The sequence below is a fragment of the Schistocerca cancellata genome, chromosome 7 (genome assembly GCF_023864275.1).
Source record: "Schistocerca cancellata isolate TAMUIC-IGC-003103 chromosome 7, iqSchCanc2.1, whole genome shotgun sequence".
NCBI classification, from domain to species: domain Eukaryota; kingdom Metazoa; phylum Arthropoda; class Insecta; order Orthoptera; family Acrididae; genus Schistocerca; species Schistocerca cancellata.
Genome location: NC_064632.1, coordinates 495,685,517 through 495,701,456, shown reverse-complemented (window position 1 = coordinate 495,701,456; position 15,940 = coordinate 495,685,517). Strand labels below are relative to the sequence as shown.

The 15,940-nt window shown below is 42.5% G+C and overlaps 1 protein-coding gene across 3 annotated transcripts in view; it reads right to left on the bottom strand.

Annotated features, from left to right (window-relative positions):
• LOC126092043 (coiled-coil domain-containing protein 186-like) overlaps positions 1-15,940 on the bottom strand; it is a 211,611-nt gene that overhangs the window by 148,200 nt on the left and 47,471 nt on the right. For all 3 annotated transcript variants that reach the window (XM_049907448.1, XM_049907449.1, XM_049907450.1), the window contains one exon: positions 3,247-3,401. In XM_049907448.1, the coding sequence (XP_049763405.1) occupies positions 3,247-3,401 (155 nt within the window). The remainder of the gene's footprint in view (positions 1-3,246; positions 3,402-15,940) is intronic.

Here is a 15,940-nt window from a genome sequence, read left to right as displayed (position 1 = left end):
AAACTTGAACTACTGTGGTGGCTGTGGGCTTGATGTCTACCTTGGCTACAATAATGTGTTCACTATGCAATTCATAGTATCTTATCTGCCTTCCTATTTTTTTTATTAATTATTAAACCTGCTCCTACTCTACCCTTATCCAATTTTGTATTTATAACCCTGTATTCACCAGACCAGAAGTCCTTTTCCTCATGCCACCAAACATCACTAACTATCCATTTCTCTTTTTACAGTTTCTAACCTACCTGCCCTATTAAGGGATCTGACATTCCACACACTGATCCGTAGAATGCCAGTTTTGTCTCTTCTGATAACAACATCCTCCTGGGTAGTCCCTGCCCAGAGATTTAATGGGGGACTATTTTACCCCCAGAATATTTTACCTAAGGGGATACCATCATCATTTAACCGTACAGTAGAGCTGCATGTTCTTGGGAAAAATTATGGCTGCAGTTTCTCCTTGCTTCCATCCGTTCGCAGTGTCAGCAGAGCAAGGTCGTTTTGGTTGATGTTACAATCATCCAGACTGTTGCCCCATCTGATGCCCCTGTTCAGGAACCACACGTTTATTTGGCCTCTCAACAAATACCTGTCCATTATGGTTGCACCTACGGTACGGATATCTGTATTTCTGAGGCATTGTTTTAAACAATGGGAACACCTGGTAGGAATGCCAACAATGTAGGAAGAGACAGATTGCTACTTACTGTAAAGAAGACATGTTAAGTTGCACACAGGCACAATTAAAAGACACTTATACAAAGCCTTCAGCTACAGTCTTCATCAGCAAAAGAGAAACACACACCATTCATACACACAAGCAAGCATACCTCATGCACAAATGACTGCCAACTCTGGCAGCTCAGGTCATGGCAATCTGGCTCGAGTTGCTAGAGTTGGCGGTCACGTGTGCATGACGTGTGCTTGCTTGTGTGTATGAACGGTGTGTGTTTCTCTTTTGCAGATGAAGGCTGTGGCCAAAAGCTTTGTGTGAGTGTCTTAATTGTGCCTGTCTGCAACTCAACATGTCTTCTTTAAGATGAGTAGCAATCTATCTTTTCCTATATCGTTGTTAGTCTACTTTTAAACATGCTTGTCTGCTGCTCAATGCCTTCTCTATGTGGTGAATAGGAACCTCTCCTAATTCATACTACTGAAAAATCTTATGACCATGACAAGCAGTGAACCACCTTCAATTTTCCCGAACTTCAAATCCTAACCATTATGAATGGATGTTACAGAGACAAAGAAATTAGAAAGCACTAAGGAAATTTGGGCAGCATGGTACTACCTACAGCCAAAATAGTATCTGAGCAAGTGAGAGAGGCTGTACACACACACACACACACACACACACACACACACACACAGTGGTTAGTTATGATATGAAACTTTAGTTTTGTTATTATTAGCTAAGTTGTTGACAGGTATGTGTATATAAAAGAGAATTGTGCACAACACAGAAGTCATTGCCAGAGTAGATTGCTAATTGCCACATGCATTTTATGAGTTCAAAAGTTGTCTCTCTTCTTCTTCTTCTTCTTCTTCGGCATATCTGTCTCACAGAAAGTATTGACTGGATACTGTCCATTTTTAACAACATCCAGGTTTCCAAGTGGTGATGTTCTTTCTCCTCCCTTTCAGAGCTATCTTTCCTTCAATGACTCTTCGTTACAAGCAATTAGTCCACATGTCATGACACAGATCATCTAGCTGATGGTTCTCTTTGATGAAGTCAGTTTTATTAGTGATTAGTGAGTGGAGTAGTGGTAGGAAGCGTTACAGGATAAGTTTAGCAGACAGCTAAAGCAAACGAATGATGGATACGGGGTGATATTTATGTGATGGCATACACCTTCACCAGCACACCGGTCAGCACTAGGAAACATTGTATAAGGGGCTTTCAAAAAGAAACGAGCTGGAGGCATAATTACAGAAATCAGTAACTGTATGTTAGAAGTATTGACCCTGGCTGTTGAGACACTTGTCCCACTGTGACACATGGTGGTGAATGGCTGTCTCATAAAATTCCCGGGGCTGCGATGTGAACTACTTCATCAAGTACAGCTGGACGTCATCGTCCACGAGTGCAGGGAAGGTTATGCTGAGGTTCTTCTTTGACCAAGCTGGCCCCCTTCTGATTCACTTCCTGCAGCACGGGACAACAGTGAATACCCAGCATTACCTTGACCACCCTTCGCCAAGCGATCAAATCAAAACGACCATGCAATCTCACCCATGGGGTCATTCTGCTCCACAACAACCTCATACAGCCAACACGAGCGCAGCACTCCCGCATAAATTCAAATGGGAGGTTCTCGGCCACCCTCCATACAGTCCAGATCTCTCTCTCTCTGTGATTACGTCATTTTTGGTCCCCTTAAGAAGGCTCTGAGGGGCAAACGATTGACTTCGAATAACAACATCCCGCTGTACATGTGGAACTGGTTCACATCACAGTCCTGGGAATTTTGTGAGACAGCCATTCACCGCCTTGTGTCATAGAGGGACAAGTGTCTCAACAGCCAGGGTCAATACTTCTAACATGCAGGTACTGGTTTCTGTAATTATGCTTCCGCCTCATTTCTTTTTGAACGCTCCTTATATAGCAGGCACTGCACTAAGTGCAACTATGACAAGAGAAGACTATGACATGCCCTTAGGCTATGCGCCGATAACGCCCCCTAGGAAGCATACATATAGGCTGCCGCCACCGACTGAGCTGTCTCAATGTCTCAATCTCAGCACCTCAGTGTGTAACAACAGGACTTAGCTCACATTGCACTTCAATACATCACACTGTGCTCTAGTCTTTCACAGTAATAGTCGTCAGCTCGCACCTTAGCTAGCTAAAAGGGAACATTAGTTTTTGTGATATGGATACGGACGATATTCCAGAATTAGTACATGTTGACTGCTGTTAACAACAGAACTTCAGACTGGACATCACTGAAGTCAAGTGCTCAATTGGTTCCAGTAATAAAGTGTACTTTAAACACATTTGCATTTTGTGTTGTAGTGAGAGGAAACGTGCCACCCACCTATCATACCATCCTCTCCTCATCCAACCACAAACTGCAAAACATTACAAGATGGCACAGCCACAACAATTTATATAACACTTAGTTCATAAACACTGGAATTATACAGTACTTGTAGTATTAAAATTAACACCTTGAATGTCAAATATTCAGTATGGACCTAGGCATCAAAATATGGAAACTACTAACCAACAAAATTTATTACCTTTATTGAAAGTGTATTATTTTCAGCAATCATTGTTTCATGCTTAGCTTTCAGAGCCTCCAGTTCTTGCTGTAAATGTTTTGATACTTCCTCCTTATCTTCTCTTTCATAGCGTTCTAGAATTAGCTTAGCTTGTTCTTCTTTCAATTGTTGATCTGTAATAACATCCATTATATATACCAGAATAACAATAAGAACATTTTTAATCCATATATCAAAGAGTTTGTTCAGAACAATTTCAATCATATGTCTTACTAACTGGTAAAAATTACTATGGGCATGAAGATCACTAGCTCCTCCAGTCATAGTTACAAGTTCATACAAGTAATGGAAAACAAGTGACACTGGTTTCAGCTCAAAAGTGTGCAGGTCACCTAACCAGTCTAACTGGCATTTAAGTTTTTAAATTTTATTTTTAATTTTAATATCTACCTGAAATGTTCAAATATAATTAATTGTGCTGAGTAGGACTGTTACTTCAGCAGAGGCTGTTTATTCCTGTGGAAAGTGACCTGTTGACATGCTCACTATGTATCAACTGTGGACAGCCACTTGGTAGTATGGGAAATAAATTATGTAACACCTTTTGGTCACCACATGGAGCATCGATTTCAGGCTGGACACACTCTCTGTCACTGGCCTCCAACTAGTAATGGCATGAAACCTCTCCTACACCTATTTTCGGACTTTGCTCCAATACAAAATTAACTTCGCCTTATGACTGTGCAGACTGCTTAACAGCCTCATAGCCCAACCAGGGCATGCCCCATACAATACATATATTGCTTTTTCTTAATTTTTAACCAACTCTTTCATTGGCAAAGATCTCTTCAGATGCCCACATCCTCACCAACTTGTCCAGGTCCCCTTGACACCTGTACAATAGTTTTCTGGGCTGCAAGGTTGATTGGTGACCATTTCAATGACATTTCACTCCTGGGGATAGGAGAGGGAGTGAGAGTGAAAGTGAGAATAGAAGCAAGAAGAGAGTGACAGTGATTGCTTGAATGTAACACCAACCAAATGTGGTACATTAGTGAATTACGCCCTGAAAAAAATTCTGTGGGGATAAAACACCACTGGTATGCCTACGTGTAAGGACTGCCTTGAGCAGTTTTAACCAACATTTGGATACATATGACTTGCTGTCTGTCAGGAAGTGTAGAGAAGTGAAAAACTCATGAACAATAGAAAGTGACACCAATCTACAGGGTGTCTGGTAACTCACTCACTATTTTTAAACGATTATAATTTCTTCATTCATGAATCAATTTTTTTAGAGCTATGATTGTTAGGAGGTTGTATTTAACATTTTTTTTTCTTTTGTTTAAGTTGGAAAATGCTGCCTGTGTTGACTGTGGAAGAATGGGCAAAAACAGCAGCTTGTTATGAGGTCTGGGGATCTGTGATGTGAGTGCTGAAGTGGTGGAGGGCTGAACGAGGAATCCATACAAACCAAACAACACTGGATACAAAAATAGTTAAAAATTGCCATTTGAAGTTACTAACAGGAAGTGTCACCAGTGCAAGATGATCAGGACAACAGAGAATGTTGACACAGTTTGTGAAATGTTCATGAGCAGCCCTAAGAAATCACTGTGGCAAGGATCTCATGAAAGTAGTCTTTCACATTATGCAGTTGCAACGATTCTTGAGAAAGATCTCACTTTTATGTCGTGGAAGCCACATTATGTGCAGTAATTGTTTCCTGATGACTGTGGCACAGGAATCGAACCTGGACAAATTTTCTTGGGTTGGAATGATGAATGGCCTCAACTTTTTGAGAACATTCTGTGGACTGATGAGGCAGTTTTCCACGCTGGAGGATTTGTAAACAGGTATAACTGACATTATCTGGCAGCCAAAAACCCACACAAAAGTGCTGAAAAAGCACAGGAGTGTCCAAAGGTGACAATATGGTGTGGCATCACATCATTCAAACTTGTTGGTCCTTGCTTTCTGAGGAACACAAAAAAATGGCGAACGATACCTGGAAATGCTGCAAGATCGTGTATGGCCAGTAATTTCACAATGGAACAACCCACAGCTCCACTTCACGCAGAATGGTGCACCTGCATATTCTGCAAATGATGTCCACGAATGGCTGCATGATCATTTCCCAGGTTACTGGATTAGCAGAAATGGTGCACATGCATGGACTGCCCGCAGCCCTGATTTAATGCCTTGCAATCTTTTCTCAGGGGATGGGCTAATGAGGAGCTTTACAAAGGAAAACCACGGCATTTGGATGAACTGAAAGTAGTAGTATCTGATGTGTTAGCCAATGTTCCACCTAACATGTTGCAGGCAGCAGTATCGCGCGTACCAGATCACTTTTAAAAAAATGCGTAGAGAAGCTGAAACTAATGTGGAGGTTTAAAATATTGTTAAACACAACCTCAGGGAGTGCTGTTTCCAACAAAGGCAGTTCTGAAAAAACTGGCTAATAAATAAAGAAATTATAACTGTTTAAAAATAGAGTGTGACTTATCAGACACCATGTAGTAAAGTGCAGCGCACCCACTTCCCCCCTTATAATGGGAGCAATGTAACAAAGCATGTGCTACAGGAGACACAAAGTATCTGGGTGTCACCACTCAGGACTCCAGCAGATTAGGTGGAGTGAAGTGCAAGGTGCACAAGTTTTGTTTGATGGTGCCGGAGAAATAGGATTGATGGCCATAGAACAACACACAAACCCTGTAACGTAACACATTGAGACAAACAAATATTAGACCACAATACATCCATTTAAGGAAGAACACTATGCAATTTTTGTGATGCACATAAACGTTCGTGAACATACATTACTTTTATTTTCTGCTCATTTCGATTATTATTCATTATGTTATAGGGAAAGTTGATAAACAGTTTCTTTACCCAATTTTTGTAAAAGCAGCGATTGTCATATAAATACAAGCTATATTCTTAGCCTTTTTACAATCTGACTAAAGAAAGTTGAGGCCAGGAGGGTTATGGGAACATAGTGTGGATTGCAGGCAAAGTTGCTACTTACCATACAGTGAGATGCTGAATCACAGATAGGCACAACACAACAAAAAGACTGTCAAAAATGAAGCTTTTGACCAGTAAGGTTTTCGTCAAGAATAGAACACACACACACACACACACACACACACACACACACACACACACACACACACAAGAGCGTGCAAATGCAACTCAAACACACAACTGCAGTCTCAGGCAACTAAAACCACACTGCGAGCAGAAGCACCAGTGCATGATGGGAATGGTGACTGGGTGGGGTAAGGAGGTGGCTGGGGTTAGGGAGGGGGAGCAATAGTAGGGTAGGGGTGGCACACTGTGAAGTGCTGCAGGTTGGTGGGGGACAGGGGAGAGATGAGGTGGCAGGGGGGGGGGGGGTTAGCGAAAAAGGAGAGAAGTAAAAAGACTGGGTGCGATGGTGGAATGAGGGCTGTTTAGTGCTGGAATGAGGACGGGCTGCATGTGTCAGGATAGTGACTAAAGAAGGTTGAGGCCAGGAAGGTTACAGGAACATAGTATGTATTGCAGGGAAGTTCCCACCTGTACCATTGAGAAAAGCTGGTGTTGGTGGGAAGGATCCATATGACACAGGCTGTGAAGCAGTCATTGAAATGAAGGATGTCATGTTTGGCAGTGTGCTCAGCAACAGGGTGGTCCACTCTTTTCTTGGCCACAGTTTGTCGGTGGCCATTCATGTCGACAGACATGGTAGTCATGCCCACATAGAATGCAGCACAATGATTGCAGCTTAGCTTGTAGATCACGTGGCTGGTTACACAGGTAGCCCTGCATTTGATATGGAAGCTGATGTTTGTGACCTGACTACCTGACTGGAGTAGGTGATGATTGGGGGGGGGGGGGGGGGGGGGGAGTATGGACAGGTCTTGCATCTAAGTCTGTTACATGGGTATGAGCCATGAGGTAAGCAGTTGTGTAGGGATGGACAAGTATAGTGTGTAGGTTCGGTGGACAGCGGAATACCACAGTGGGAGGGGTGGGAAGGATAGTGAGCAGGGAATTTCTCATCTCAGGGCACGACAAGAGGTAGTCAAAACCCTGGCAGGGAATGTAATTCAGTTGCTTCATCCTGGGTGGTACTGACTTACGAGGGGAATGTTCATCTGTGGCCGGATGGTGGGATTTTGCGAGGTTGGTGGGAGACTGGAAATATAAGGCATGGGAGATTTATTTTTGTATAAGATTGGGAGGATAATTACGGTCTGTGAAGGCTTCAGTGAGACCCTTGGTATATTTTGAGAGGGACTGCTCTTCACTGCAGATGCGACAAGCACAGGTAGCTAGGCTGTATGGAAGAGACTTCTCAGTATGGAACAGGTGGCAGCTGTCAAAAAGGAGATATTGCTGGTGGTCAGTAGGTTTGATATGGACGGAGGTACTGGTGTAGCCATCTTTGAGGTGGTGGTCAACATCTTGGAAGTTGGCTTGTTGGGTTGAGTACAACCAGGTGAAGCGGTAGTTGAGGTTCTGGACGAATGTGGATAGGGTGTCCTCACCATCGATCCAGATTGCAAAGATGTCATCAGTGAATCTGAACCAGTTGAGGGATTTAGGATTCTAAGTGTTTAGGAAGGATTCCTCTAGATGGCCCGTGAATAGATTGGCATAGGAATGTACCATGCTGTTGCCATTGCCATACCCTGGATTTGTTTGTAGGTAATGCCTTCAAAGGAGAAGTAATCATGGGTGGGGATGTAGTTGGTAATGGTAACCAGGAAGGAGGTTGTGGTTTGAAATCTGTCAGGCGTTGGGAAAGGTAGTGTTCAATAGTAGTAAGCCCATGGGTATTAGGGATGTTAGTGTAAAGGGAGGTGGCATCAATAGTGATGAGCAGGGCACTGTGTGGTAAAGGGACAGGAACTGTGGGGGGTCAGTGGAGAAAATGCTTGGTATCTTTTATGTAGGAGAGTAGGTCCCGGGTAATAAGTTGAAGATGTTGGTCTATGACAGCAGAGAGTCTCTCAGTGGGGACACAGTAACCAGCCACAATGGAGCGACCTAGGTGGTTGGGTTTCAGAGAGATGGACTCTGGGGAAAGGTTCTGGGATGGGCCCAAGGATTTGAGGAGTGACTGGAGAACCTGCTGGATTTCTGGAATTGGGTCACTGTGGCAAGGTTTGTAGGTGGAAGTATCTTACAGCCGGCAGAGTCCTCCTACCAGGTGATCCTTGCAGTTCAAAACAACAGTGGTCGAGCTTTGGTCCGCAGGTAGAATTATAAGGGTGTGATCAGTTTTTAGATGGTGGTCTGCGGTTTTTTCTACAGATGTAAGGTTAGTTTGCATGTTGAGGGATTTGGAGAATGATGGTGTGGCAAGGTTTAAGGTTAAGAAATTCTGGAAAATTTAATGGGGGTGATTGGAGGGCAGCAGGGGTGGATCACTGTTGGATGGAGGAGTGAATTGAGTTAGGTGGGTTTCAACATTGGTCTTTTGTTGAGTCTGATTGTTAGGGTTGGTGGTGAAAAAGTGTTCCCACTGTAGGGATCAGGAGAAGGAGAGAAGGTCTTTAATAAGTCCTGCATGATTGAATTTGGAAGTGGGACAAATGGTAAGGCCTTTGGAAAGGACTGATATATCTATGGGGCTAAGGCTTCTGGAGTAAAGGTTCATGACTATGTTAAGGGTCTGTTTAGGTTCTGGATTCTGTGTGGTGGTGGGAGGGAGTTTTCGAGGGTGGGGTAAGTGTAGTAGGTCTGCGAGACAGGGTTCATCAACTACGAGGGGATGTTGGGAGGTTTGGAGGTTGTTGTAGAGGTGGTGGACAGTGGTACCCCAAGGTGGGAGTGCATAGTAGGAGATTTTGAAGATGGAGAGAAGGTACTGCAAGGAAGTTTGGGCTTGGTTGATATAGTTTTGCAGGACTATGTTGGTGAGGGCTAAGGATTGGCGAAATCTGAAGAGGTGGAGGTCATTGTGGAAGAGGGGTGACAGCTGGAGATGGTTAATTTAATGGTAAGGCCATTTGGGGGGATTCCATGAGCCAAGCAACAATGCATGAACAGTGTGTGGGACTGGTTTCTGGCTAGGGATAAGGAAACTTTTCTGTACTGACACAGATGGAAGGAGCAAGGATCCATGGTGGTGGAAAATATGTGAAAAATTACGTAAATAATGTAGAATTACATCTGAAAAATTTGCAAAAATACATGCAAATACATGTGAAAAATCACAAGAAGGATGAAACAGATGCAAAAGGGGGGAGCAAGATGAAATCAGAGGGTGTTGACAATAGTGAAAGGTGAAAACACTAAAATTGGCGTTAAGTCACAAAGATATCAAAGAAAAGATATATAACTGTAGGTAGCAGGTCTGAGGGTGGATAAGTGTGAAGAAGGGGAACAGCAGATGAGACTGGATGAGGTGCAATTAATGGGTGTGAACTGGGATAGAATGGAGAAAGAGTGAGGGGAGGGGGGTTCAAAGGATGAGATACAAGATCAGATGGCACCTACTCGACCCAACAAGCCACCTTCCTAGATGTCAAGCTCCATCTCAAAGATGGCTACATCAGTACCTCCGTCCACATCAAACCAACTAATCACGACCAATACCCCACTTCGACAGCTGCCACCCGTTCCATACTAAGAAATCCCTTCCATACACCCTTGCCATCCATGGTTGTCGCATCTGCAGTGATGAGCGGTCCCTCTTGAAATATACCAAGGGCCTCACTGAAGCCTTCACAGACCGTAATTATCCTCCCAACCTTGTACAAAAATAAATCTCCCGTGCCTCATCTTTCCAGTCTCCCACCCACCTCCCAAAGCCCCACCGTCCAGCCACAGAAGAGCAATCCCCTCGTAACTCAGTACCACCCAGGACTGGAGCAACTGACTTACATTCTCCGTTAGGATTTCGACTACCTCTCATTGCCTTCTGAAATGAGGAATGTCCTGCCCACTTTCCTTGCCATCCCTCCCACTGTGGTATTCCGCCAACCACCGAGCCTACACAATATACTCGTCCATTCCTACGCAACCTCATGGCTCAAGCCCCCATAATAGACCTATATGCAAGACCTGTCCCATACATCCCCCCACCACCACCTACTCCAGTCCAGTCACAAACATCACCTATCCCGTCAAAGGCAGGGCTACCTGCGAAGCAAAGTCATGTGATCTACAAGCCAAGCTGAAACCACTGTTCTGCATTGTATGCGGGCATGGATACTATGCTTGTCCACATGAATGGTCACCAACAGACTGTGGCCAAGAAACAAATGGACCACCATTTGCTGAACACACTGCCAAACATGACATCCTTCATTTTAGTGACTACTTCACAGCCTGTGTCATATGGATGCTTCCACCAACACCAACTTTCTCAATGGTGCAGGTGGGAACTTTCCCTGCAATCCATACTATGTTCCCATAACCCTCCTGGCCTCAACCTTCATTTGTCCCTGTTGCCATTCCAGCACTACACAGCCCTTAATCCACCACTGCACCCAGTCTTTTTACTGCTCTCCTTTTTTACTACCCCCCCCCCCCCCAACCTCTTCCCTGCCACTCATCTAACCTGCTGCACTTCACGGTCCTCCACCACTAACCTACTATCCCTCCCCCTCTCCACCCCAGCCTCCTCCTTACCCCCACGCAGTTGCCACTCCCATCATGCACTGGTGCTGCTGCTCGCAGTGTGGTTTTAGTTATTTGTTACTCGCCAAAAGCTTTATTTGTGAGAGTCTTTTTGTTGTGCCTATCTGCAACTCAGCATCTTCACTATATATTGTAACTATTTTCCTGCTCATAATATTGATACATTCCATCCTGGAATTGTATTGTTTGAAACAATACAATATGATAAGAACTCAGTTACAAATGTTAGTACAATGAAACCTAAAGTAATTACATCTTTAACTAAGACTTTATAATTTTAATACAATGTGATTTTTTGTTTGAAGTAGCACAAATTTCTTAAATCCTACAATGGAAATTGTAATTATATATTGTCATGTTCATCAATGTGTTTTTCGATAATTTTGTAATTACTATATGTAATTCTCACTAAATGAAAATGTTACTGTCAATAATTCATGTGCTGGTTTACATTGTTAGAAATATATTTATGCTTGGGTGACTACTTCCAGCAAATAAGTACAATGCAAGCAGGCACCTACTTATGTTTGAAGTTGCACGCAAGTAATTTTTGTTTTGTGAAACAGCAGTTACAAAAGTTATTCAGAACAAAAGAGTGAATTTATCTGAGGTATATGTGCTTTTATTCAGAGGTTACACAGTCACACGTTGTGAACAGAAGACTGTGCACCAAGCAAGTATTATTTTATAAACTGTGACATTTGCCCGCTTTAAGAAACTAACATTACAGAAATCTTTGTAATAACATAGAAGAAATTGTAATTAATTTTCTGAATTTGCAGGTCCTGCACTCCTGTGAAATGTTCTGTGACATTCCGACGCACCCCGGGAGTGAAAGGGGGGGGTGCATTGACTTGCTGAAGGTACGTATCACCTGTGGCGTACTATAGGCAAACAAATTCATTTGTGCATCTAAATCTACATCTACATAGACGCTCCATAAGCCATCGTACTACTACTCATTTCCTTTTCTGTTCCACTCACAAATACAGTGAGGGAAAAAAGACATCTATATGAATCAGTATGACCCCTAATTTCTTGTATCACATCTTTGTGGTCCTTAAGCGAAATGTGTGTTGATGGCAGTAGAATCATTGGTCAGTCAGCTTCAAATGCTGGTATTTTCTCAATAGCGTTTCTCGAAAAGAACATTGCCTTCCCTCCAGGAATTCCCATAGGAGTTCCTGAAGCATCTCTGCAACACTTACATGTTGTTCAAACCTACTGGTAACAAATCTAGCAGTCCGTCTCTGAACTGATTTGGTGTCTTATTTTACCTGGTGGAGATCCCAAACACCCTAACAGTACTCAAGAACAGGTCGCACCAGTGTCCTACATGTGGTCTCCTTTACAGATGACCCACTGTTTGCTAAAATCCTCCCTATAAACCGAAGATGACAATTCACCTTCCCTACCACAGTTCTCACACGCTCGTTCCATCTCATATAACTTTACAATGTTACGTTCAAATATTTAGACAACTTGACTGTGTCAAGCAGGACACTAGTAACATTGTATCTAAACATTACAGGTTTTTTTTCTTCCTACTCTGCATTGACACATTTTTCCACATTTAGGGCTAGCTGCCATTCATCACAACAACTGAAAATTTTGTCTGTCATCTTGTATCTTGCTACAGTCACTGAAATTTGACAGCTTACTGTACACCATGGCATCATCAGCAAACAAACCCATATTGCTGCCCATCCCGTCTGTCAAATCATTTATGTATATAGTGAGCAACCACAATCCTATCACACTTCCCTGGGGCACTCCTGATGACACCATTCTCTCCGATGAACAGTCGCCATCTGGGATAGTGGATTCTATTACTTAAGAAGGCCTCGAGCCACTCACATATCTGTGAACTTCTACATCCATATACCATAAGCCACTTTACAATGTGTGGCAGAGGGTATTGTGTGCATCACACTCACCTCCCTCGTTTCCTGAACTGGTAAAAAATACAAAGGGGCCAATGTAACACTGCATCTCCAAAATTTTTGGGGAAGGTTGGGGTGTGAAGAGGACGCCAAATGTTACAGTTCCAATGACATTATGTCAAAACTTTGTCAAAGAGAATGAATAAAACTCACAAAATTTTAGAAGGGGACTATTTTCCCATATTTTTACATTTTTAAAAATTGTGTCAATTAATGTATTTGTCAATGCCAGGCAATCATTGTTTGATATAAAAATTTCTGAAACCCAATTCGATATTTAGAACATCAAAACAGACACAATATTAAATATAGAGCCATACTTACACACATTTTTCATAAATTTGCACATTTTCTCTTTTTAAGATGAATCTGAAGATGATCACAACATTTGAAACTGGTAATTGAATAAACAAATATCTGTGATCAGAGACTGTTGTGGTATTTACAGAATTTCACATATCTGTGCCATGGTCGTTACACTCAAACCACATAATGAAAAAACGAGGTATCTAAGTTGAGTTTAAAAAGATAACATCCTCACTCAATAGAGCTTTGCAGGTAATTACCAACAGGCCTCTCCAATTAAAACCAAAAATACTAAAGGCTGAAGTTGAAAGCAAAACAAGCCACTGAAAGCAAATGGTCAAAAGCAATAGTAAAACGATGGAAAACATCAAAGGAATTGACAGACCACCCTATTGACTCAAAATAAAAATGTGATTTTACAGAAGAATTACATCCAAGTGACCACAAAAATTTTACAGCTGGTATGAATCGCACTCCACTATGGTCAATACTGCATTGTAGCAAAGACTTTAGGACCCTGCCCATCAAGCTGAAGAATGATACACTACCGGCCATTAAAATTGCTACACCACAAAGATGATGTGCTACAGACGCAAAATTTAACAGACAGGAAAGAGATGCTGTGATATGTAAATGATTAGCTTTTCAGAGCATTCACACAAGGTTGGCACCGGTGGCAACACATACAACGAGCTGACATGAGGAAAGTTTCCAACCAATTTCTCTTTCGCAAACAGCAGTTGACCGGCGTTGCCTGGTGAAACGTCGTCGTGATGCCTCTTGTAAGGAGGAAATGCATACCATCACATTTCCAACTTTGATAAAGGTCGGATTGTAGCCTATCGCGATTGTGGTTTATCATATCGCGACATTGCTGCTCGCGTTCGTCAAGATCCAATGACTGTTAGCAGAATATGGAATCAATGGGCTCAGGAGGGTAATACGGAACACCGTGCTGGATCCCAATGACCTCGTATCACTAGTAGTCGAGATGACAGGCATCTTATCCGCACGGCTGTAACGGATCGTGCAGAACCACATCTCGAGCCCTGAGTCAACAGATGGGGACGGTTGCAAGACAACAACCATCTGCACGAACAGTTCGACGACGTTTGCAGCAGCATGGACTATTAGCTCGGAGACCACGGCTGCGATTACCCTTGACGCTGCATCACAGACAGGAGCGCCTGCAATGGTGTACTCAACGACGAACCTAGGTGCACGAATGGCAAAACGTCAATTTTTCAGATGAATCCAGGTTCTGTTTACAGCATCTTGATGGTCGCATCCGTGTTTGGCGACATCGCACTGAACGCACAATGGAAGCGTGTATTTGTCATCGCCATACTGACGTATCACCCGGCATGATGGTATGGGGTACCATTGATTACACGTATTGGTCACCTCTTGTTCGCATTGACGGCACTTTGAACAGTGGACGTTACATTTCAGATGTGTTATGACCCGTGGCTCTACCCTTCATTCGATCCCTGTGAAAACCTATATTTCAGCAGGATAATGCATGACCGCACGTTCCAGGTCATGTACGGGCCTTTCTGGATACAGAAAATGTTCGACTGCTGTCCTGGCCAGCACATTCTCCAGATCTCTCACCAACTGAAAACGTCTGGTCAATGGTGGCCAAGCAACTGGCTAGTCACAATATGCCAGTCACTACTCTTGATGAACTGTGGTATTGTGTTGAGGCTGCATGGGTAGTTGTACTTGTACACGCCATCCAAGCTTTGTTTGACTCAATGCCCAGGCATATCAAGGCCGTTATTATGGCCAGAGGTGGTTGTTCTGGGTACTGATTTCTCAGGATCTATGCACCCAAATTGCATGAAAATGTAATCATATGTCAGTTCTAGTATAATATATTTGTCCAATGAATATCCGTTTATCATCTGTATTTCTTCTTGGTGTAGTAATCTTAATGGCCAGTAGTGTATAATATCTTTCTATCTGGGATTTCTGCTCCTTGATAAAGCACTTACCTCCTGAAAAAGAGTGCATTATATTTTCCTTAGCATTTGATTTTTATCAATTTCTGATCACTGTTAGTATCGTCACATTTCCCCACAGTCAAGTGCTCTACCTATGGGAACTGAGCAACTGTCACTTTCATCTTTTGCCTTCTTTCATTTGGATGTCAAAAGAACATTATTTTATTTTTATTTCTTCTCTTTTTTTTCACTTGTTAAGTTTGTACTGACAAACTGCTGCTACAGGCTCAAATAAAATCACTGTCTCCAGAAGACAGCATTTTTTAAAAACTGGCAGATAATGCTTATTCTATTGATGAAAGGAGGCATACAAGTTTGTATTTCAGTCCATCACACACCAAATTGTTCCTAAAAGGGACAAAGTCTGGCCAAATAGGATCCAAATTCAAAGTAAGTTCAGCGAGTATGAATATACTAGTAATGGCAGTGCCCTGGGATACCACTTAAGGGAACTGAATCATCATTTAGTCTCTACTGAAAACTGTTTATAATACTGCATACTGGAAATAAGGATATTATTTTGTATATACTCAAGGAAATGGAAATTTACATTAATAACCACTTGATCCAATCCTCTTGATCAGTGAGCAGATAGTGAGCAACAATAACTGGTTTGTCTCTTCAATGAACTGTTCTTCCATCAAAATAAAATAAAATAAAATAGTTTCCTGTTCCCACTTTTTCCATTACCTGAGCTACTTTCATTTGTGAAATTTTAATTTCACCTAATGCTACACATATTTTGTACTTGGTTAGATGAGTAGACCCATGAGCTTTCATTCTGTAGCTATATGGAAACTGTAACCATTTGTC